The sequence below is a fragment of the Pristis pectinata genome, chromosome 9 (assembly GCF_009764475.1).
Source record: "Pristis pectinata isolate sPriPec2 chromosome 9, sPriPec2.1.pri, whole genome shotgun sequence".
Classification (NCBI taxonomy): Eukaryota; Metazoa; Chordata; class Chondrichthyes; order Rhinopristiformes; family Pristidae; genus Pristis; species Pristis pectinata.
The window spans coordinates 85,601,579-85,626,277 of NC_067413.1; the positions used below are offsets into that span (position 1 = coordinate 85,601,579).

The following is a 24,699-nucleotide window of genomic DNA, read 5'->3' on the forward strand; positions in this document are numbered from 1 at the left end:
AGGCTCAAGGACAGCTTCTATCCCACTGTGATAAGACTATTGAATGGTTCCCTTATACAATGAGATGGACTCTTGACCTCACAGTCTACCTTGTTATGACCTTGCACCTTATTGTCTACCTGCAATGCACTTCCCTGTAGCTGTGACATTTTACTCTGTACTCTGTTATTGTTTTATTTTAACCTGTACTACCTCAATGGACTCTGTACTAACTCAATGTATCTGCACTATGCATTGAATTGATCTGTACAAACGGTATGCAAGACAAGTTTTTACCTCAGTGCAAGTGACAATAATAAACCACTACCAATAATAAACCAATACAACCATCTATTTGAAACTCTGCCAATTTAGTGTACTGAACTCAGTACTCACAACCTTTTCCCCTACACTGGAGAATTCCAATGTAGAATGGGTGACCACTTTACAGGATGCCTCCATTCTATTCACAAGTCACTTTAATTCTCCATCCAACTCCCACACTGACTTTTTAGTTTTGGCCTCATATAATGTTTCTCTGAAACCCAACGTAAGCATCTCGTGAAACTAGGCAAGTAACAGCCTTCAGAACTTGAATTCAACAATTTCAGGTAACAAACCTTTCCAGTTTATATCAGGACTGGCACATTCCAATAAAACGTCATCACACTGTAATGTTAACTCCATTTCACTCCTACAATAGCTGTTACCTGCTGAATATTTCCACCATTCTTTGTTTTCTTTCAAATTTCTAGCATCTACAGTGCTTTGAATTTCACAATTCCAACACTTTTTTCCTCTCTCTGTTTTCATTCATTTCCCAATTACACCTCTTCCAGGCAGATCAACAGCAATTAACTCCAGCCACTGCCTGTAAGGAGTTTGTACGTTCTCCCTGTGTCTGCGCTGGTTCCCTCCAGGTGTTCTGGTTTACTCCCACATTCCAAAGACATACAGGTTAGGAAGTTGTGGGCATGCTATGTTGGCACCAGAAGCATGGCAACACATGCGGACTGCCCCCAGAACACTCTACGCAAAAGATGCATTTCACTGTGTGTTTCGATGTACATGTGACTAATAAAGATATCTTATAACGAGACTTCACCATCCTCTCTCAGCCAGCACCACCACAATTGTGTCATTCAGTCCCCTTGGTCTCCACACTATCGCAGACCTCCCCTTCCGTTCTCTTCCTTTTATGTAATTTCAGTGCATTTGAAATTAACCTTTTCTAGCTCTGATAAATCATCATTAACCTAAAAAGTTAACACTTTGCTCTCTACAGACACTCCTGACATGCTGAGTATTTCTAGCAATTTCTGTTTTTAAGAATAATTTTAGCCACTGCTTCCTCAAAAACACATATATACTTAGACAGTCAGATACGATCTGAAAGGACATATACAACCACCATGTGATAGAAAAATCACTTAGCTGATATATACAAAGGTCATTTGTAGTTTCAAGACATCGTCTGTGTCCTTCCAGACATGCTGCAGGATGGAAGTGTTGCTGTGCAATGGTGAGTGATTGTCACCATTTCACATTTCATAGCCTTTACTTCAGACCATTGAACAGGGGACTCATGTCCTGAAATGTACTCTCATTTGCTTCCTGCAGACTCTTGCATTTTAGGATCCTGTCCTCTAATTTTGACACTCTCCTTTAATTATCATTATCTCTTTAAATTTCAACACTGTATTGCTATTCATTTCATGTTCAGATCTGTGAGAAGAAGAACCTAAATTTTTAATAATAACACACAAAGCACTGGAGGAACTCAACAGGTCAGGCAGTATCTGTGGAGGGGAATGGACAGTCAACATTTCGGTTCAAGACAATTCATATGGTCCACTTGAAGGGTCTCGACCTGAAAAGTCGACTGTCCATTTCCCTCCACAGATGCTGCCCGACCTACTGAGTTCCTCCAGCACTTTGTGTGTTGCTCCAGATTCCAGCATCTCTTCTGTATTCATTTTTAAATTTTCTTTCATTCCATTACAGGAAGTGGGCGTTGCTGTCAAGGTCGGAAGGTACTCCCCTAGAAATGTGGGTCCTTGTGAGAACATTTCACAGAGCAGATAAGAGTCAGTACATTGCTGTGACTCCAGAAACACACATGGGCGAAGCCAAATGGGGATAGAAAATTTCCTTTCCTCAAGTTACTGTGATAGAATATGAAATAATTATTATAACTGGGACTCACCAATTTTTATCAATGCACCATAGAAAGCATCCTATTTGGATGCATCATGGCTTGGTACGGCAACTGCTCTGTCCAGGACCGCAAGAAGCAACAGAGAGTTGTGGACCCGGCCCAGCATGTCACGGAAACCAGCCTCCCCTCCATGGACTATACCTCTCGCTGCCTTGGTGAAGCAACCAACATAATCGAAGACCCCACCCACCTGGGTCATTCTCTCTTCTCTCCTCTCCCATCAGGCAGAAGATACAGGAGCCTGAGGGCACATACCACCAGACTCAAGGACAGCTTCTATCACACTGTGATAAGACTATTGAATGGTTCCCTTGTACAATGAGATGGACTCTTGGCCTCACAATCTACCTTGTTATGACCTTGCACCTTATTGTCTACCTACAATGCACTTCCCTGTAGTCTTGACACTTTACTCTGTATTCTGCTATAGGTTTTACCTGTACTACTTCAATGCACCCTGTTCTAACTCAATGTACCTGCACTGTGTAATGAATTGATCCGTACGAACGGTATGCAAGACAAGTTTTTCACTGTACCTCGGTACAAGTGACAATAATAAACCAATACCAATACCACATTTCTGGATTAGTCAGCTAGTAATATAACCACTACAATATCATAACTCAATCAGGTTTATTATCACTAAGTTATATATTGTGAAATTTGTTGTTTTGCGGCAGCAGTATAGTGCAAAGACATAAAATTACTATAAATTACAAAATAAATAAATAAATAAATAATGGAATAATGGGGTAGTGTTCATGGGTTCATGGACCATTCAGAAATCTGATGGCAGAGGGGAAAAAGCTTTCCTAAATCATTGAGTGTGGGTATAAACATATATTTTTGAATTGGGATTTTAGGCAAACAAAGCAGAGAATTTATATTAAGAAATTTAAAAATTGTTTGTTAATTTGTTTTTGAATTGCAGATGGAGGGAAAAACAGATGGCAGAATATTACACAAACTCCTTTGACCTTGGCCTAGATAATGATAAGGATATTTTATATGGGGAAAAGATCTCAGTTTAACATATTAGTTAGCTTACCCTGGCAAGCTGGGTGTACTTGTAACATTCAACTGAGATTTGTGCCATCTGTCAGTTTCTGAAGTCTTGCAATAATGGAAGTGAATAAATGATTCTTGGACTCTGTTTATGTTCTGTAGTTAACGATCGGTCATGCTACCTGATGTCCATTTACTTTCTATTTACAAAACTGAAATAAACCTATTTCTACTTATGTTTTAATTAACAATTTAGAACAAAAATGTCATTTATCTTGACTTAAAATTTTTCATGCCAGTGAAACTTCATCAACACATTACAAATAAGAGCACATACCAAAATGCCAACATCGTGATCCACCCTCTTCTGATTTTTTCAACCAGGATTTATTCCAAGAGTTGCCAAAATCGACCAGCAGGACCAGTTGTGTAAGGATAAAACAAAAGGCACCAGCTGAACCAATTCCAAATGATACTAAAAAGAAAATTATATTTAATCTTCATTTAAACAAACAGCAAATATACATACAATTATAAACTACAATTAACTAACTTGTTTCACAAGTTTTCTTTTCCTCCTTGAATTTTCAAAGTAATTCATTAATTGTTAATAAGTGGTTATGCTGTGATTTAGACTTCCCTTCCCTTAGATTTTACCTCATTCTTTGGATGAAAACACACCATAGATTTTAACAGTGAGCGATAACTGATTGAAGCCCGCTGATCATGAACCTCAGAGTAATAATGAGACTAAAATCAGGTAATTGTATTTCTACTGTTGTCTCTGTGTACTTGGAAGAAGAAAATAAAATAGCTGCAAAGGATTGGTATTTTTAATAGGGCAGAAAGCACCTGTGACACAAATCTACTAGTCCACTTCATTCTGCAGTTTTACTTTATGTGAAATCACCATATAAATGAAAGTCTCATCAACTACAACTTGCCTTAAGATTCCTTCTGCCCATCATTTCTGTGAGTCCATGGACACATCTTTAGGCTGAACTGGAGTTTCATTTCTTGCCATCAGTTGCCAGTCTCCTATTGCCTCTTATTCCACAGTAATGCATATTGTAATTGTGCAATATACACCTACCTAGAGTAATCTTTCAGATTTATGCAATAATCTCACATCTTCCTCCATGTACACACACACACACACACACACACACACACACACACACACACACACACACACCAGCACAATCAATTTGCCCCCGAGCAAAAGGATCTATTTTCAACACTCTAAGTTACTTCAGCAAATGTCCCATTAAGATTCTGGTTGTTGCATTTGACTCTTAGAGTCATGGAGTCATACAGCATGGAAACAGGCCATTTGGCCCACCATGTCCACACTAACCAGTGGAATTCTTCTCCTCAAATCACTGCAAGAGCTTGAGGATATTTGTGGTATCCACGGAGCCATCAATCCCATCTTCTTGGCTCCTCGACTACTTATGGTGCCACACAGACTGATATTAAACAAAGGTGTTATTATGCTACCAAGAAGGCAGGCATTCAAGTGCACGTTTTGGACATGTGTCACAGAGCAGCTGAGTAAGTAAAATCGAGCTCATTTCATGAAGGTGATGAACCAACTTAGCAACACTATGACAACTTTTATCACTTTGCACTCTGTTACTTCTTGTAAAAATTATGTATAATTTATGCTTAATTTATGTATTTCTTGAGGATGTTGCTTATATGATGCTATGTGTCTGTAATGCTGCTGCAAGTAAGTTCTTCATTGCACCTGTGCATACATGTACTTGTGCATATGACAATAAACTCGACTTTGCCTTTAAGACTTAGGGTCAGAATCTGGGATATGAATACTGTCCTGCACTTTGGAGAAACAGACATATTGAAATAAGGTAGAGCACATGTATCAAAAGCAAATTACTGTAGATGTAATAAATCTGAAATCCCCTTTAATCGTCAGAAGGGACAGTTCCCTCCACAACATTCTTGCCAATTCTTCCATCTCCACTAATACCCAGTCCCTCCTCATGGTACCTTCCCACGCACAAGGTGGTAAAGAAGATGAATAGCATACTTGCCTTCATCGGTTAGGATGTTGAGTACAAAAGTCAGGAAGTCACATTGCAGCTGTATAAAACTTTGGTTAGGCCACATTTGGAGTACTGTGTGCAGTTCTGGTCGCCACATTACAGGAAGGATGTGGAGGCTTTGGAGAGAGTGCAGAAGAGATTCACCAGGATGTTGCCTGGATTAGGGAGTATTAGTGCTAAGGACAGGTGGGACAAACCTGGATTGTTTACTCTGAAGTGTCAGAGGCTGAGGGGCAACCTGATAGAGATAGATAAAATTATAAGAGGCGTAGGCAGGGTAGATAGTCAGAGCCTTTTTCCCCAGGGTGGAAATATCAAATACTGGAGGGTATAGCTTTAAGGTTAGCGGGGTAAAGCTTAAAGAAGATTTACATGGCAAGTTTTTTTTACACACAGGGAATGGTAGGTGTTTGGAATGCAAGTGGTGGAGTCAGATTCAATAGCAACATTTACGAGGCATTTAGAGAGACACATGAACAGGCAGAGTTAAGGGGTATAGACCAGGTGTGGGCAGATGTGCAGTTTCATTTGGCATCATGGTCAGCACTGACGTCATGGGCCGAATTACCTATGTTCTAACTGCAGGAGATGAAGATCTTCCTCTTTTACCTCCTTCCTTTCCACCATCCAGTGGACCAAATACACCTGCCAGATGTAGCAGTAATTTACTTGCTCTTCCTCCAATGTATAATGCATTCAGCGTTTACAGTGTGTGATCTCCTTTACGTTGGTAAAAGCAAATAGACACTGGATGCAGAACACGCCCATTCACTCTGCAAGGATGAATGTCATTGGCCTCCTATGTTGTCCCAAAAAAGCTCAATATGAGATTAAAGAACAGCACTTGACCAAGCACTTAATTCAACAACTTCAGATAGTCAACCATTCTATTCTTATAACTAGAGCAATTCATGTCTTCCTTCTCTCCTGTTGTGGTATTGCATATTTAATTTGTACGTCCTCTAGACATACTCTTTGATATTCACTAACCTTCACCACCCTCTTTCAATCGGTGCCATCACACAATCTCTCCTGATCTCCATCCAACCAAAAACTTCCTATTTTCTTCCCTCCACCCTCAACATTTCCCCTGCAACTTTAAACAGGATTCATCCCTAAATTCTGACAAAAGACTTGCCATGTTAACTCGTTTCCCTGCCTAACCTGCTGGGTGCTTCCAGCATTTTTTGCTTTCATATCACCGGTTTTATGCATCTGCTAGTGCATTCATGTACTTGCATAGATCCACTGCTGTGGCTTGGAAGTCTCCAACTGAGTAAAGTTCAAAGTCATTAGCAGAGTCTTCCTGGTCATGGAGGTTGTCTGAAGTTCTGGCCCAAGGACACAGCATACTGTGACTGTTCTGTAATTGAAGCTAGTCAGTGAATATTACAAGACATGCCTGGGTAGCTGTTCATTGTTACAGATGATTAAACAAGGATGGGTTGAAGCTACCTCTCTCAAACAATAGGCCACTCCTTGCATTTCTTTTCATGTCATTCTCCAAAGATAAACAAAATAAACATATACATAGTAGAATGCCCACCTCCTTATATTTACCCACGACAATCTAATATTCAATTAATATTAATCCAGAGATGCAAAAATTAGTCTCAAAAATTGGAAAAATGCAACCCATTATTCTGAAACTATGTCCCCTGGGTCAAGATAACATCACTAGTGGAAACATCCTCTTGACATCCACCCTGTCAAACCTCTTCAGAGTGGTATATGTTTCAATAGGATCACTCATTCTTCTAAACTTGCTCAAACTTGCCAAATTTGCTCAAACTTTCTTCATATATCAACCTCAAGCTCTGGATTAGGAACTTGTGAACAATGACAAGCAGGCAAAGGTCCCATTGTTCATCCAATCTTAAACATCACAAATGGCAGATTTAAATATCAAAATGCATACACTTCCCACTTCACCCAAAATGACACAGTCTCCTGTACTCTACTAGTCTAACACAGCCTTTGATAGTTCTAAGATTCTTTACATAAATGAAACTTTTCCATCATTTCCACAAATGACCCACTTCCAATTAGCAACATTTTCTTTAGCTTTTCACTGAATTCAACTCACTATTTTCCATATTTCTTAACTCAAATTCACAATCACTCTTGTGAGGCTCCCAAACTCACAGATTCTAACTTCATATTGTCTGAGCCTTCAGAGCACCATCTCCTCACTGGGTTCTTTGCTCGACTCCAAAGTCACCAAGGCTCAGGAGCTCCAACGTGACAGTTTATTCACAACTGGCACTGCTATTCTGCCTCCAAAAGGTTCCACAAAGTTGCAAATCATTCAGCAGTAAATCATCTAACAATGTACTTAAAGGGTACACGCAGCCTTAAAGCAACGACTACCCTTTTGCAACCAATGCCACACTATACCCCTTTAAAATAAAATAACCAGTATTACATTGTACTTCTTTAAAATAGAATAACAGTCACACATATTTACAAATTTAGAGCTTCAGCTACACTTTGGTTTTCTCATGTTCTGGCACCAGATGGGATCTGGGAGAAATGATCCGTGTGTATGGAGCCAAAAATTTCTTGATGAGGTCATAGCACAGTTCAGGCAGGTTCATGTAGATCATTTGTCATTAGCATATGATTCCCAACATCCAAGAATTGATGAGAAACCAGCTCATGATTTGCGAGAAGGAGAGATCATGGATAGCAGAGATCAACTCTGATTCATCAGCGGTCCATTTGGACATGATGCTGGACCCCACTGGTCTCACTTCCAACCACTTGGAGTGGCTGTTACTAATATGAAGAAGTTGTCCAGTTCCATCTGGCACTGATCAATGCAGACTCTCTGGAACAGCCTTGCAGACCACATCCATGTCTGAATTGGCATCCTCAGAGCTTGGGCCTACACACTTGGCAAGTTGAACTTGCACTAACCATGCCTTCAATATCCTGGTCTACTCCAAACTTAAAAAACAAACCCATGCACCACCACTTCATATGCACCATTCCAAAATGATGGGCATGGAACTCACTTCAGATTCAGCCTTGAAATGTGTGTCACCATTTAACACACTTTGATCTGTAGCCTATCAGATTTGTTTCACCCAGTCAGGGCATATTCACATAACAACCTTGCTGCAATAGAACAGCATCATTTTGCCCCTGCAATTTCTTCAGCTGTGACTATGAAATCATTTTTGACAGTCTGTGGCATAAGAATTTGCTTTTAGAGCCTGTGAGAGCAACTGTGACGGGATTCTGTAATGAAGTGCAATACCAAATACCATAGTCACGCAGGGAGTATGAGTGCCATGAAGGAGATGGGTGATATTTCAAGTACAAACAAATACTTATGGGTGCTCAGCTTCGAGTAGCTTTTGCTCACCTGGTCTACACTTAGCTGGGCATACTAATGTGACAAATCAAGCTTGCTAACTAAACATTACTTGTGCCAGCTTAGCATTCAAATCCTGCAACATAGACAGGCAATCCTGTTAATCATCCACTCCCCTGTTCAGGGTGACCTTAACCTCACTTCAGAGACAGACAGCCTTGTTGGGCGTTGGAACTACAACTATTGACACCACCCAGTTACTCTAAAACAGCTTCACCAGCACTCCAGGCCTTCTTCAGTTGGGCCACAGAGCACTGGAATAAGCAACCAATATATCAGTTATACTTTGCTGCATATAAATAAGGGCCTGATTCTCAATGATCCTGCTGTAGTCTACATATTACATCAGAATCTTGTCCAGACCAGGATGCGATGTACTCAGACACTTTTCTATGTTGAGTGTCTTATATATGAACTAGGAGGAGTAGACCACTTGGCCCCTAAGCCTGTTCCACCATTTGACATGACATGACATCATGACTGATCTGGTTTTCACCTCAACGAAACATTCCCATCAACCCACCCCAACGCCTTGATAAGCAAGTGTCTACTTACCTCTGCCTTAAAAATATTCAAGGGTGTTTTTTTCCACTATTCTATGCAGAGGACTCACTACCTTCTGAGAGAAAAAAAAAGTAGCTTCACCTCTATCTTTAAGTGGGCAACCCCTAGTGTTATAAAGAATGACCCCTAGTTCTGGATTCTCCCTCAAGAGGAAACATTCTCTACACCCACCCAGTCAAGACCCCTCAGGATCATTTATGTTTCAATCAAGTTCTCTCTCACTCTGCACAGTAACATTGGTGTAGTCTTCCACAATCACTGCCAACTTGCTTTACATGTGAAGAACATTGCGCATCATCTGCCTCAGTGTCTTCAGAGCTTCACCTGATATGCACAGTAAGTATCATATTACTGTTACAAGGCATCTTGCTGAATCTAAGCATTTTGCCCCAAAATTGAGGTGGTCTTCAGCCACGTCCACAACCATTTCAAGATATTGGTTATTTCCTCTGATAGTGGTCTCAAAATCAATTATTTCTTTTGTTGCTACCTGAGAGATAAATACTTATAATATCTACCCCTATGGGTTTTCATTCATTTAAATATTACACAGAGCAGCTTCACTCTAGAGTGCTTCTTTGGTTTATTCCTTTGCCATTTGGATATAGGTGGATTGAAGCTATTTACACTCAGTGTTTTGTCTGACTTTGCAAACTCATACTATGTATCCCATTGTGTTGAAACTGAAACAATGGGCTCTTCTGAATGGTTGCCCTGACATTGATCACAGGGTTCCCTGCCTTTCACATCCAAGAACCTGGGCCTGGTGAAGAAGATTCACCATTATTGCACCTGTCACCTTATACACAGCAGGAGCACATCTGTATTGTGTACTGAATGGAATTCGCTGGAATTTCTGTGCAAGCTTACATACCTTATCAAACATATGCCCCTGTGTATGAAAAACCTTGTCCTAAATATGCACATCTGTAAGCCCATTGAGAAAGTGATCTCATAACATGCACCTTATTGTCTACCTGCACTGCACTTCCTCTGTAGCTGTGACACTTTACTCTGTACTGTTATTGTTTTTCCCTGTCCTACCTCAATGCACTCTGTACTAACTCAATGTAACTGCACTGTGTAATGAATTGATCTATACGATCGGTATGCAAGACAAGTTTTTCACTGTACCTTGGTAGAAGTAACAATAATAAACCAATACCAATAGGAACATTTCCCAAAATTACAGGCCTGTGACACATTATTTAATTCAATAATCTGATCCCTAAACACTTCTCCAGGCTTTTGACAGTGGGTACCAAATTTATAGCTTACAAAAATCTGAGAGTGCTGAGCTAGAGTGATTGCACAATATTCCAACCACCTCAATGAGTAAGACATTGATCACAGTATCCTACAAGATACTGTTAAATTACCTAGCATGTGTAGGCATCTGATTGTATTTCTACTAATAATTTTCTTCTGTTCATAAATGGCTTCACTGCATTCGTTATTACTTCCTCCTATTATTCTATAATATTGTTAGTGTCGATAAAACATTTCCATTCAACCCAATATATACTGAAGGCTACTCATGTCTTATCACAACTGCCTAACATTCCTATACATCCAGACCAAGTTCGGTCTATAATTTTCCCCAAGTTTCACTCGAACTCACAATTCCAACACTTGTTTAAGCTGCGTTCTACCCTTCAGACTGGTACACTTTTCTTGCTCTGAGCCTTCACAGCATCCCATCCTCATTGCCAGTATTTAATCTGGGTTTTCTTTTTGATTACAGTATGGAGCGTTGAAAAAACTTACCAGGGCCCAAGGACTCCACCAACCATAACTTTTATTTAAGTTGCTCTACAAACTAGGTTGCAGCCCAGAGAGCAGTCAACAACCTTAGAGAGTAGCCTTAAAGTAACAATTATGCCTTTACAACAAATATGCTGCACAGTTATAATGAGTTCATTCTGTGTTGTTCTCTACACCAGCAGTCTTTGATTAACTACACCAAGTCAAAGGTTGGCTTCCATGTGACAAGTGTTATCCACTCACAATGAGGCCCTTCAGAACCATGCACACTAACACGGCATCATCACAATCAGGAACATCGAGCAATACACTGCTGCCTGGGCTGCCCTGATAGATCCCTAAAGTACTCCGATGGAAGAGATCTAATAAGATTTTTTGATGGGATAGTTGATTCAAACTGGCATCAATCTGGTTGCGATCAATTAGTTTTATTTTTTGCACAAAGTTAACATAGACTAGTAATAAAGCTAAACAATAAAACTGTTGTTAAGTCTCAGTGATATTTACCTAGATCAAGTCCTGAAAATGTATCCCTGCCAGTACTCATTTCTTTCTCATGAGACCCAGAGATTGGGATCCAGCCAGCATCGCTCACTCTTTATTCAAATCTCAAGGAGTTAGCCTTTATTTATCCCTCTGAAAGCCTCCAGTTCACTTTTGCTTCACAACTGTAAAAATTGCACATTTTTATTGCTAATTCATACCAAAACCTGGACAGAAACAAGCTAAATTGTGAACAAAAACACACGTTCCCCTCATTCTGATCAATTGTCTTTCATAATTTTATCCTCACCCAATATGCTGTATAGTACAGCTGGCACCTATTATCTGTGAAAACACTCCTTATCTCTCAATTGCTGCTTTTGTGCAGTCTACAGTTCAAATGTCACAGCATTTTAAATCTTTGCCTCTCTGTTTTAGCTCCAAGAGAACAAATAGCTCAGCAGCATTTTTGGCATTCGTAATCATCCCACACACTTTACCTTTCACCGACTGTCACATCACCCTCTTCCCAACAACAAAAACAAAACATTTGAAAATTAATGGCACAATCCAAGTTCATGAATTAAATCAAGGGATAGCACATACAATGAACAAGTTAATCACATTTGTTCACTCCCTTAGTGTCAACCTTCAATGTGCCTTTGCCATCCTGCTCCTATGAGGTGCTTCCACAGTACTGCGGCATTGGTAATATAAAGCAAATGACCTTCAACTGAGTCTGCAGAAAATGCTGGATGATGACTTCAATCAGCTTTTGTTCTAAAAAGCCCCGCTTTTAACTGCATCATTGAGTCTTGCTTGCAGCTAGTTGGTTAACAGGCACCAGAGTGATAATGATGGGAATAGTAATGTCGTTATCCTGAGAAGACAATATTGCTGCTGTTCTACGGAGGCACTGGATACTATCATTCTCCTAAGGTGGCCCTTCCACAATATTAGTGCTCTGTTGAAGATTATGTTTCAAGGTTGCTTTGATGTACTTGAAACCCTATGTTTGGTGAGCTATAAAGAATCTGGCAGCCTGAGCTTCCTCTCCAGAGCTTAGGCCTTTGCTACCAGCTATTTGTGCTACAATGGAAGGTATAAAAACAGCTTCATGCTGAGTTCCACAGATGGTCTGATAGAGGTGACCAGCCACATCATATCTGAAAGAATGGGAGCCAAGCTCTGCACAACACCCTGTGACAAGTTGCTGCTGGACTTCTCCATGTTTCCCATTGCACCAAGCATTTAGATTTGGGCACTGCACAACCTTCTGTAACCTACCCCATTAAAGCCTTCCTCTACATCTGAGGCAGGACCATATTGCAAAGTTGTCCTGCAGTTTACTGCCACCTTCCTTCTCCTTTACCCAACCTCCTCTGAGCATATGCACTGTATTTGAGAACTGCAGATTCCTCCTTACCTCTAATATGAGAAAATAGGAGCAGGAGTGGGTCACCTGGCCTCTCAAAACCTCCCCTGCCATTTATATGATCATGGTTGATCTGCCCCATGCCTCATCTCCTCTTCTGTGCCAGTTCCCCATTGCCCTCAATTCTCTGATCTTTCAAATATGTATCTACCTCTTCTTATTTGCCAGCCTCAAAAGGTGGCTATGACTGTGAGATCAAGTGATGGTGTCTCTTCATCTTGACTTTGTTCTTCCCATTCCTCCACTGTTGGGCTGATCCCATCCTGGGTAACAGAAATAGCCAAAAAAAATGAAGAGGGCTGGGAGGGGTGAGAAACCAAGAAGCGCTTGCATTTGCCACCTTCAGTTAGCCATTCAGAGTAGATTGAGGGGTGAGGGAGAAGTGGGATGATTGAGGAATTATATCCTGATATCTCACTGTCAATCTATTCAACGTCACTATAAGCAGAGGCTTGGTGCTGTCTGTTCCCAAAATGGCCAGGCACTGTCTCCTCCTTCAGGGCTAAAAATTGCAATCATGCTCTTCTGTTCATTGCTTCTGGCTGCTGTTATGCACGACTCATAGCCTGGAAGAAAACTGAATGCGTTTCAGGGAGTTGCAGGGAAGATGTTTGGGTAATGTGATTTGTCATGGGAGAATAACTGCTAGTGAGGGTGAGTTATGGTTATGCTTGTAATAGAACTAAATCTGTGAATGGGAAATAATGCATATACCTGTTGAGGTGAGACCTGACTGACAGAGATTTTGAGACAAAGATAATGGATTGAGTGGTGGTGCAGTGGGTATACCATGAACACTGAAACTTTGACAAATTATGAAAGGTTGTATCTCTTCCTGTGCTCCTCTGTATTTGAGCAGTGCTTCCAGAATTGGCACCTGCCAGCCCCACTTATTGAGGAATGAACATTCTTGGCCTTCCGTCCCATTCCTAACAAGACAACTATCCTTCTTCTCTTCCACCAAAGCTTCCACTACATTATCTGAAAATCCTGATGCATGCTATCTCACTGTTCAGTCACTGCTCAAAGTATCACAGTACTGTTTCAACTATGAAAAATGAAAAAATAGCTCCTAACGTTCATTGCAATCACAATTGTCTTGCGCTTTTTTTTTAGAAAAGCACAAGACAATTGTAATATTGGGGTCCATGAAACAATGCATGAATAGCATTCATAGGATTGGCTGCATGCAGATATCATTTAAAAGAGTATGCAGCAAAAAACTTATGTTAATCACCCACTATGAGCCTTACTCTGATTTCAGATCTGATGCATATTCTCTGTAATAAAACAGAATGGTGAAAATATTCATTAGTTCAGGCAGCATTTTTGTCAAAGAAGCATGTTTGCTGTGGTTTGTCAAAATGAATGTTTTCTTCAAGAAAAAGGATTATGATATATTCTCCATGCAATTTGAGCAATAATTTTAAAAATAAACAAATTTCTTGATTCTTTGGTTGAGATTACAATACTTTAACAGCATCCGGAGTTTACAGATGTAGGCAGGTTGGATGTGTGTGTGGGAGACTGTGTAAACCCACAGAAAATCAACTTATATATTTAAGATATGAGAATAAATAATGCTGAAATATAAACCATCCACAAAGTGAAAACAGAACTTTGATTTTCAGAAATAGTTGGATCTGATACACTTACTACAAAGAGACTCTTTCATTTCAGTATCATATCAATTTCCTGTACTTAAGTTAAAATACGGATACTATAAGCCACTAATTGAATTTTCTTTTCTTGCCAAAGGCACAAGGGTATTCAATTAAGCACTTAGTGCAAAAGTGCATCAGGAAATGAAACAGGAATAGGTTACGTTTCCTTTTTAATCAATTTAACATCAACAGATCTGTCCAGGACACCTAATGACCTAGCTCTCAAAAGGTTACAAGGATTCAAGTAAGGACCAATAATAACAGGACTGTTAAGGTAAGGACTCAAAATCCCATAAGCAAGAATTCTAAAATTAATGTAACATTGCCTTCAGCAAAACTCTGTCCTCCTGCCATTCTATCTTCCCTAGTTTATCATTTTCAACCTATAAGAAAATTGGGGATGAGATTTTGATTTTATTGCCTATTCCCTTGGATGATGAATAACACTTTAAATTTATAACTGCTTTGATACGAAGGTCAGCAGTATATAGTAGGAATCTGGGGAGTGGAGCTAACAATGAGGCCACGGTATAGAATTGGACTGCAGCTCCAGCCTCATCTCCTGATGAACATTAAATGGAAATCTGTGCATGTGCGATTGGGACCTCTTCTTGGCAAAGGAAGGTACTTGAAAGACACATTGACTTCAGCCCTTTCTATTGGTTTAGATATATATGATTCATAGTTTAAAGATGGGAAACTAGTCCAGATATCAGAATCAGATTTGTTATCTGTGACATATGACGTGAAATTTGTGGCAGTACAGTGCGAGACATAAAATCTATAAATTACAAAAATAACTAGTGCAAAAAAAGGAATAATGAGATAGTGTTCATGGGGTTCATGGGTTCATGGATCATTCAGAAATCTGATGGCAGAGGGGAAGAAGCTGTTCCTGAATTGTTGAGTTTGGGTCTTTAGGCTCCTGTACCTCCCCCTTGATGTTGGTAACAAGAAGAGGACATGTCCAGGATGGTGAGAATCCTTAATGATGGATGCTGCCTTCTTGAGGCACCACCTCTTGAACCTGTCCTCAATGGTGGGGATGGTTGTGCCTGTGATGGAGCTGACTGAGTCTACAACTCTCTGCAGCCTCTTGAGATCCTGTGCATTGGAGCCTCCATACCAGGCAGTGATGCAACCAGTCAGAATGCTCTCCACTGTATATCCACAGAAATTTGTAAGAGTCTTTGAAGACATACCAAATCTCCTCAAATTCCTAATGAAGTACAGCCACTGGCATGCCTCCTTCGTGATTGCATCAATGTGTTGGGTCCAGGGTATTTAGGGGAACAGAGTGGAAGCCACCAGCCAAAGGAATATAATGATTCAATGTTTATGAATGATACTTGATCTAACTGCAGTTAGTTACCGAGCACTAGGCGCCATCAGTCTGAATGTAGTGGATTTATTTACAATGACTTTGCACCCCTCCAATTTTATCAATCATCAGCAACACTGATCATCAAACTGCTCCAGAGAGACGAATTTGCCCTATACTATTATTTTGGCAATGAAACTGACCATTTAAACTGTTCAATTAGGTTTTTTCTCAACAAGAAATTGTCCAAAAGGGAGGATGCTAATGCATTTAGTGCAAGTTAATCACCCCATGAACTGTTGCTTGTGTAAGATGTGGTTAAATGATCATGTAAGGTTGGCCACCAGAAGTGAAGGTAAGTGCAAGTTCTATTCCCTATGCACATTGAATCAGAGAATGGTTACAGCACAGAAGAAGGCCATTTGGCCTCTCATATCCATGTTAGCTCTCTACCAGAAGAACTCTCTAATTCCACCCACCAGTCCCTTCTCTGTAGTTTGCAATTTTTTCTCCTTCATTTATCCAATTAAAGGCCATAATGGAACCAGTCCCTATCACCTGGAGGCATTGTATTCCAGATTTCAACCACACCCTGCATAAAACGATTTTTTCCTTCAGACATTCTTAATTATTTTCCGCTTTATCTTATACCTGTGACCTCCAGTCCTTGATGCCTCCACCACAGGGAACAACCTCCTTCTATCTCTTGGTCCAGACCCCTCATCATTTTATATATATCCACATCTATCAAATCTCCTTCAGCATTCTCTTCTTCAAAGAGTAGCCTAAGTGTCTCTTTTCTATTGAAGTAACTGTAGTCCCTCATACCAGGAATTGCTCTTGTACATCTCTTCTGGACTTTCTCCAATGGTTTCACATCCTTCCCATCATGGTTCAGCATAACTACCCTGTTTTTATATTCTATGCCTCTTCTGATACACCCTAGGATTGCATTAACCTTACTAACCACTTTCTCAACCTGCCCTGCTACTTCAATAACTTGTGCAGATTTCTCTGCTTCTTTTAGAACAGTATTCTTTATTCTATGTTGCCTCTTCCCATTCTTCCTATTAAAATGCATCACCTCACGTGTCTCTGTATTAAACTTCTTCTGCCCATTCTACCAGTCTGTTTCTATCCTTCTACAATATATCACTATCCCCTACAAGGTTCACAATACTGTCAGGTTTAGTGTCATCCACATATTTAGTACCTTGTACGCCCAAGTCTAGACCATTAACATAGATTTTTTTTAAAAAAGCAATGGATCTAACACTGATCTCTGGGAAGTGCCATTAAGAACCTTCCTCCAGTTTGGAAAACAACCATTCACCATGATCCTCTGTGCTCTGTTACTTAGCCAATTTCACATTCATGTTATCACTGTCTTCTTATGTCATGTGTTTCAATTTTACTGATCAGCCTTTAAATGGCACCTTATTAAAAGCCTTTTGGAAGTCCATTTGCACCACATCAACTGCATTACCCTTATCAATGCTACCCATTACCTCATCAAAAAGTTAAAGGCATAATCTATCGGGCATGATGAAAGGAAATTTGCTCTGTTCCCAAGATATGTCTGGAAACAATAATACAACCTACTAAACTCATCACCATCTAAACTACTGTTTCCTTCCTTCGAGCAGTGTACTTGAAGAATCTAAAATTCTACAGCATTCAACTCCAGAAGGAGACCAGGGAGTCTCCAAAGTAATGGTGAAGCAAATGTTTCTGCCATTTCCCTACACGTTCCGCTGGTCTCCTGCCAGTGGAGGACAATTGGAATGTTTTAAAGAAGTATGCAACTGCATGGATACAACCAGAGACAAAGAAATTGAACAGGGATATGGATAGTTTCAGAAGGCTCAAAGCTTATGAGGAAACTCGGCTGATGATTGCAAATCTCCCCGGTAAAGCTGAGCAGGGGAGGGTGGGGGCAGAGAGGGAAGAGCAGATTAAGTATCACAAGAGATTTCTAAAGGTGAAGACAGATAGTTGCAGCTTTGCCTGAAAATTCAAAGGCCTTGAAGAATTCTTCCACTGCTCAAAAATTAAAGAATTGGAGGAAGTCAGGAAAGTCACAGGTTGCATCATGATGATCTGGTTGGGGGTGGGAAGGATAAGCAAATGATGAATTAGATGATGATGTGGCATTGGAGTAGGGGCCAGCAACAGACAAGGGGGAGACATGAGCAGATCTGGTGTAGTAACCCTTTAACTAAAGCTGAAACAGCTCTCAACTCTCCAGTAAGACTTGCTTCAATGTGAATGCCCCAGATTATTCAGAGGCCTCAGATGCACAGAAGAAGAATTTACTAGTAATGTCACATGTGTTGCCTGCTGCTTGACACTGCAAAATATATAGCCAGAGGATCCAGTCGAACTTCAAGGTGAAAAACACGATGATGCTAAAGGAACTCAGCAGGCCAGGCAACATCCGTGGAAAAAAGCAGGCAGTCAATATTTCGGGTCAGGACCCTTCTTCAGGACTGAAGATATAAAAAGGGGAAGCCCAACATATAGGAGGGAAAAGCAGAGCAGTGATAGGTGGACAAAAGGGGGGAGGCGGGGTGGACATAAGGTGGTGATAGGAAGATGCAGGTAAGACATAGTGATAGGCAGGTGCAGGGGAGGAGGGGAGAGCAGGTCCACTGGGGGATGGCTCAAGGGTAAGAAGGGAGAGGAAAAAAAAGGCTAGGAAAGGGAAGAAGAGAAGAAGCATGGTGTGGGGGGGGGGGGGAGGAGGTGGTTTGTGGGGAAGGGGGGTTGAAAGAATTACCTAAAGTGGGAGAACTTCAAGAGCTACATAGCAGGTGCACAAAGTAGACCTAAGTTAAGGAATGTAATTATGGAAAAGAATTTCTAGCCCAAAGAATGTAAATGGCATTGACTCAGCTATTATTTTCCAATGAGACATCAATGTTTATATTGATAAAGCATCTGGTTTTTAACATCGCAGGAAATGGCCCAGAAGAAAACAACTGGATGAAGAAGCACCTGAGTATTTCAATCAACACTTCTCCTGCTCCCTCCTCACCAATTCTCATGGAGTCTTTGGCATTCCTTCACCAGTGCATTAGGACTCCCACATCAGATGGCTCGCATTTTGTGATTCTGGCGACCTGGAAATGGACATGGAGGGGAAACACTTGCCTGAGCCAAAGAGACTAGGGAGCTGGGTCTCAGAACCCCATCCTTAAAAAGGACAATGCATATGGTCAGTGGAACGGAAAGCGTTTCCATGTGTACTATCAAGATGAAGGATAGAGAGAAACTCAATATGTGCATCTGCAGCTCAATGTAAGAAGTCTTTCATGCCTTACAGAACATCCTTGGGAGACTTCTACATCAACAAGATAGCAAGAGGAAGAGGCAACAAAGATGCTGGGACCCCCTAAAGTAACAGCCACCACTGTTTCAGTAGATGCATTGAGTCAGCCATCACAATAATTTTATAAGGTTTCCAAAGCTTTGATCCTGATGCAGCCAGCACCAGTGGGCTGTTTAAAGTTGAAAGCTCTCTCAAACAAACCTCCAACTTCAATGGAATACTTACAGAACACTCAGGGATGGGTTAGACTCCTTCCATTTGGTGAAGAACCATTGATTGCCTCTGGACTGGAGAACTAAGCCAACTGGCTTTATAGGACAGTGCTCTCAACTTAAAGGGCAATGGCTAAACATGGAGATGTAATATCATGAGGAAGATCTATTTTTAGTAATGATGCCTTGAAGATCACAATGCGGAAGCTGGATTGGCAGGGCATCTATCTCTGTAAAAAGTGACTCAACTGTAGGAGAGAACACTGTGAGGGTTGTGAATGCAACTTCTTGACTGTGACAATCCTAGGAGTGGGCAAGGAAGATGTTCAATAATGGAAAAAGGAATATCGAGGTAAATAGGGACTCCTTTTCCCAAGTATTACGAATTGTGGTGTCTGAAGGATGGCCCTGTACATAAGAAGAAATAATGGAAGCTGATGCATCAAGGGCTGTTTGGACACCTTGTCCAACAGCTGTCCCTTCATTGTTTCTTTTGCAATGAGGATAGATGGTTCAGTAGCCCTCCCCCTAGACACTGGATGCAAAGGGGATGGTAAACTATGGCAGTTTCCACTGAAGCAAAGGAATGTGACAAACTGTGCCAATTATTATCAGACATGTTCCTCAGGAACATCACACTACCATCGAGGAGGAGGTACAGGAGCCTGAAGCCTCACACTCAACGTTTCAGAAACAGCTTCTTCCCCTCCACCATCAGATTTCTGAACGGTCCATGAACCCTTGGACACTACCTCATTATTCCTTTTATTGCACTATTTATTTTTGTAATTTATAGTAATTTTATGTCTTTGCATTGTACTGCTGCCGCAAAACAACAAACTTCACATCATACTAGTCAATGATAATAAATCTGATTCTGATTCAGAAGGCCATGAGCAGCAGATACTGACCACAGAGCATCTATGATTAGCTCTGCATAGGTGCATGGTCTAAAGGCAACATCTCCAACCATTTTGAACATGAGGAAATACTTTGCTCCTGATAGAAAGGGATAAGCAAGCCAATGCCATGTTTGTAGAGATCGTCAGTGTCCTGAATAACCGTAGACCACTACAGGCAGCCTCTGGTCGCCATCAATATGTGGACAATATCCACGTGCTGGCCCAATTCCATTAAATGGGTAATAACAGCACTTACCCTGAAACTCAAGAACTGCAATGGAAGTCATTGCAATGGAAGACATCTAGTGATGTCGTTCACTAGATATACGATCTTTGGAAATACCACTCTGAGGCCCCACTTTGAGCAATCTCAACTCACCAACAGCTCATGCTGCTTCTCCAGAAACGTCTAAGCTTGTCACTTGTACCATTTCAGATTCACTGCAATCCCACAAAGTACATACATGGCAATCCCACAAAGTATATACTGCACATACAGGTATTCCTTGCTTTATGAAAGGGATGCATTCCATTTAAATATTTCATTAAGTTAAGTTTTTTAAATAGAAAAGGCTGAGAGAAATGTGTTGGTTACTTTGATACTGTCTATCCCCATGGGCAGTGAGTGATGCACTATTTGTTAAAGCAAAAAATAGATACAAATCAAAGACATACCCCACAGAGTCAGTGATGCAACAGTGAAAATGTGCAAATGATACACGTATATCAAGGAATGCCTGAACACCTGCCTCAAAGGAACATCTTTGGCCATCACAGGAAAATCATCATCAATATGCAGCTGAAAATGCTTTGTTCCACATTAGTCACTGTCTCATCATAAGGGAGATGTGACAGTGCACCTGTTGTTGTACTCTGCTTCCATGTGCAGCATTCAATGGAGTAATCCAGTGGTGACCAAAGGAAGGACCTTCATTGCAAGCATGCAGCTGTCATCACTACAGTAGCTGACTTTGGTCCAAAAGTTGCAACCAGCAGTTTATAATCCATGACCACAATGTAATGCTTCCAACCACAAACTTCAGAAGTTGATAACCCCAAAAATGATGGACAGAACCTCTTTTGTGGATAGTTTATATCACTGGAATCCAAGGTATGGGAAGTGAATGCATCTGTTAGCTCAAAGCCCGATTGCATTAAATGGGTAAGAACAGCACCTACCCTGAAACTCAAGAACTGCAACGGAAGTCATAATGGACAAGGAAGGATTCACTACTAATTTTTACTTTAATAGCTTACATGCCCTCTGTTGCTCCTCACAGCAGAACCAGGGCTTTTTGTTTGTGCAATGACATGCTGGAGACTCAGTGTTGGCCAAGCTCAGTCGACACTAGTATTATAGTATTGAAACATTCCAAAGAAGGACGAAACTCAGTCATGCTAATTGGCAGTATGCACATCAGTCCTTTCTGTGAATGTGAAATCCTGGAAATATCCTAACATCCATCCTTGTAATGGATGTTTGTGGTTAGTCTATCCCTGAGATGGAGATGAAGAGATCCAGAAAGAGAAGGGAAGAGATGGACCATGTGGAAGTGAGAGGAGGGTGGAAAAGTAATGATTTTTTCCAGTGCAGGAAGCAGCAACAAATCAGTCGTCATCGTACAGGCAGAAGAGTTGAGGGAGAGAGCCTGATAGGATTGAGTAGGTAATGTGGTGGTGTTCGTAGGAGACAGCTTCCTTTTAAATTCCACTCCAGCTATGAAGTTGGCCCAGATGGTGTTCCTGGCCGTGCGATCAGATCTTGTACTGATCAGTTGGCAGAAGTATTTGCGGACATATTTAACCTCTCTCTGCTTCAATCCCACCTGTTTTAAGAAGACCGCTATCATCCTGGTACCAAAGAAAAGCAATGTAACATGCCTCAATGACTACCAACCAGTGGCTCTGACATCCACCACCATGAGAGGCTGGTCATGGCACGCATCAACTCTAGCCTACCAGAAAACTTGGATCCACTGCAAACAGCGGATGCCATCACCCTGGCCCTACACTCAGCTCTGGAGCATCTGGACAGTAAAGACACCTACGTTAGACTATTTATTGACTACAGCTCTGCCTTCAATACAATAATCCCAAGTAAGCTTGTCACCAAACTCCAAGACCTAGGACTCAACACCTCCCTCTGTAACTGGATCCTCGACTTCATAACAAACAGACCGCAATCAGTGAGGATAGGCAGCAATACCTCCGGCACAATTATTCTCAACACTGGTGCCCCACAAGGCTGCATCCTCAGCCCTCTACTCCCTATACACTCATGACTGCATGGCCAGCTTCTGCTCTAACTCTATCTACAAGTTTGCAGATGATACCACCGTTGTAGGACATATCTCAAACAGCAATGAGTCGGAGTACAGGAAGGAGATAGGGAGCTTAGTAGAATGGTGTCATGACAACAACCTTGCCCTCAGTGTCAACAAAACAAAAGAGCTAGTCATTGACTTCAGGAAAGGGGGCGGTGTAATTGCACCTGTCTACATCAATGGTGCTGAGGTCGAGAGGGTTGAGAGCTTCAAGTTCCTGGGAGTGAACATCACCAACAGCCTGTCCTGGTCAAATCACGTAGAAGCCATGGCCAAGAAAGCTCACCAGCACCTCTATTTCCTCAGGAGGCTAAAGAAATTTGGTTTGTCCCCTTTGACTCTCACCAACTTTTACAGATGCACCATAGAAAGCATCCTTTCTGGATGTATCACAGCTTGGTATGGCAACTGCTCTGCCCAGGACCGCAAGAAACTGCAGAGAGTTGTGGACACAGCCCAGCGCATTACCGACAGCAGCCTCCCCTCCTTGGACTCTGTCTTTACCTCTCATTGTCTTGGTGAAGCAGCCAGCATAATCAAAGACCCCACCCACCCGGGACATTCTCTCTTTTCTCCTCTTCCATCGGGTAGAAGATACAGGAGCCTGAAGGCACGTACCACCAGACTTAAGGACAGCTTCTACCCCACTGTGATAAGACTATTGAACAAATCCTCACGACCTACCTTGTTGTGACCTCACACCTTATTGCACTGCACTTTCTCTGTAGCTGTGACACTTTACTCTGTACTGTTATTGTTTTTACCTGTACTACATCAATGCACTCTGTACTAACTCTATGTAACTGCACTGCGTAAAGAATTGACCTGTACGATCAGTTTGTAAGACAAGCTTTTCACTGTACCTCAGTACAAGTGACAATAATAAACCAATACCAATATCAATACCCAAGGATAAAAGAAATGCAAAAGATGGGCAGACATTTTATCACTGGATGTGGTCCATCATAAACAATTTAATGATCAGCAGCATGCATGGCAACAGACAGAACAGTTGTTCTCCCTCGGGGAATCTAAGGTAGGAATAGGACAAGCACGTTCTGTAGATTATAGAATCATTATAGAACATCAATAAGAATATTATATTTAAAAAGTACAAAAATACTATCTTGCGGTAGTTGGTCATTGTTTACTAGTTGTAACCATGTTCTCTCCAAGTTCATTTTTCCTGTCCATGGGGCCCATGTACTGATTTCCAAACTCTATTGTCAGCAAACTTCTGAATAGCCAGCAATCCTTCCTAGTCCTGATGTAAGCTGATGGTTAATAGTTCCAACTCCTCATGAACTGCCAGTTGATTCTATTATTCTCCATTACTTGGTACTCACCTCTGAAGGCAAACTACTAGAGTTACTCAAAAAAAAGACATGATTTATTAAGGAACTGACTCACCACAACTATGTATAGCCATACCGCATGAGGTAGTCGTGCCTTACTTACAGTGACATCATCACCCTCCATGCCATGTACTTCCATTATAATCGGTCATAGCAAAGGATAAATTACTCAATTGCAGAGCCATGCCAGTACTTTCTTCTTCTTAGGCAGACCCTCAGAAATGAAGATGACTTGCCTCCTGTTTTGAGGTTCTGAGGTGACTATTAAGACAAATGTAGGAATCACAGACTTTTCCACAGATCAGGTAGCATGTGCCCAGTGGAACTGGCAAGAAAATCATTTGAGAGGAAACATATTCCTTCTGCTGCTTCTGTGTGTTCCTGATGCATGGACACAAGGTACTTAATGCTATCCCAAATGCTCCTTCTCCACTTTGAGGCCAGATATTCCCAAGTGGCACCAAGGATGTTGCACTTTTCAAAGAGGCTTTGAGAATATCCTTGAACATTTTTCTCTGACTGTAACCTCTGCCTGTGACAGAGCTCAGTATAGAGTGCTGTGGGAGTCTGTTGTTGGGCATACAAAAAAACTGGCCTGCCCAACAGAGGCAATTACCTGTATGGCCACAATGCCTGAGATACTGGCTTGGGCGTGGACACTGACATTGGTTTGCTAATCCTTCCTGTAGCTTTG

At 41.1% G+C, this 24,699-nt stretch overlaps 1 protein-coding gene across 1 annotated transcript in view; it reads right to left on the reverse strand.

Moving 5' to 3' along the window:
• LOC127574338 (serine incorporator 1-like) overlaps positions 1-24,699 on the reverse strand; it is a 68,899-nt gene that overhangs the window by 25,767 nt on the left and 18,433 nt on the right. The window contains exon 5 of the mRNA XM_052023268.1: positions 3,540-3,677. Coding sequence (XP_051879228.1) covers positions 3,540-3,677 — 138 coding nt within the window. The remainder of the gene's footprint in view (positions 1-3,539; positions 3,678-24,699) is intronic.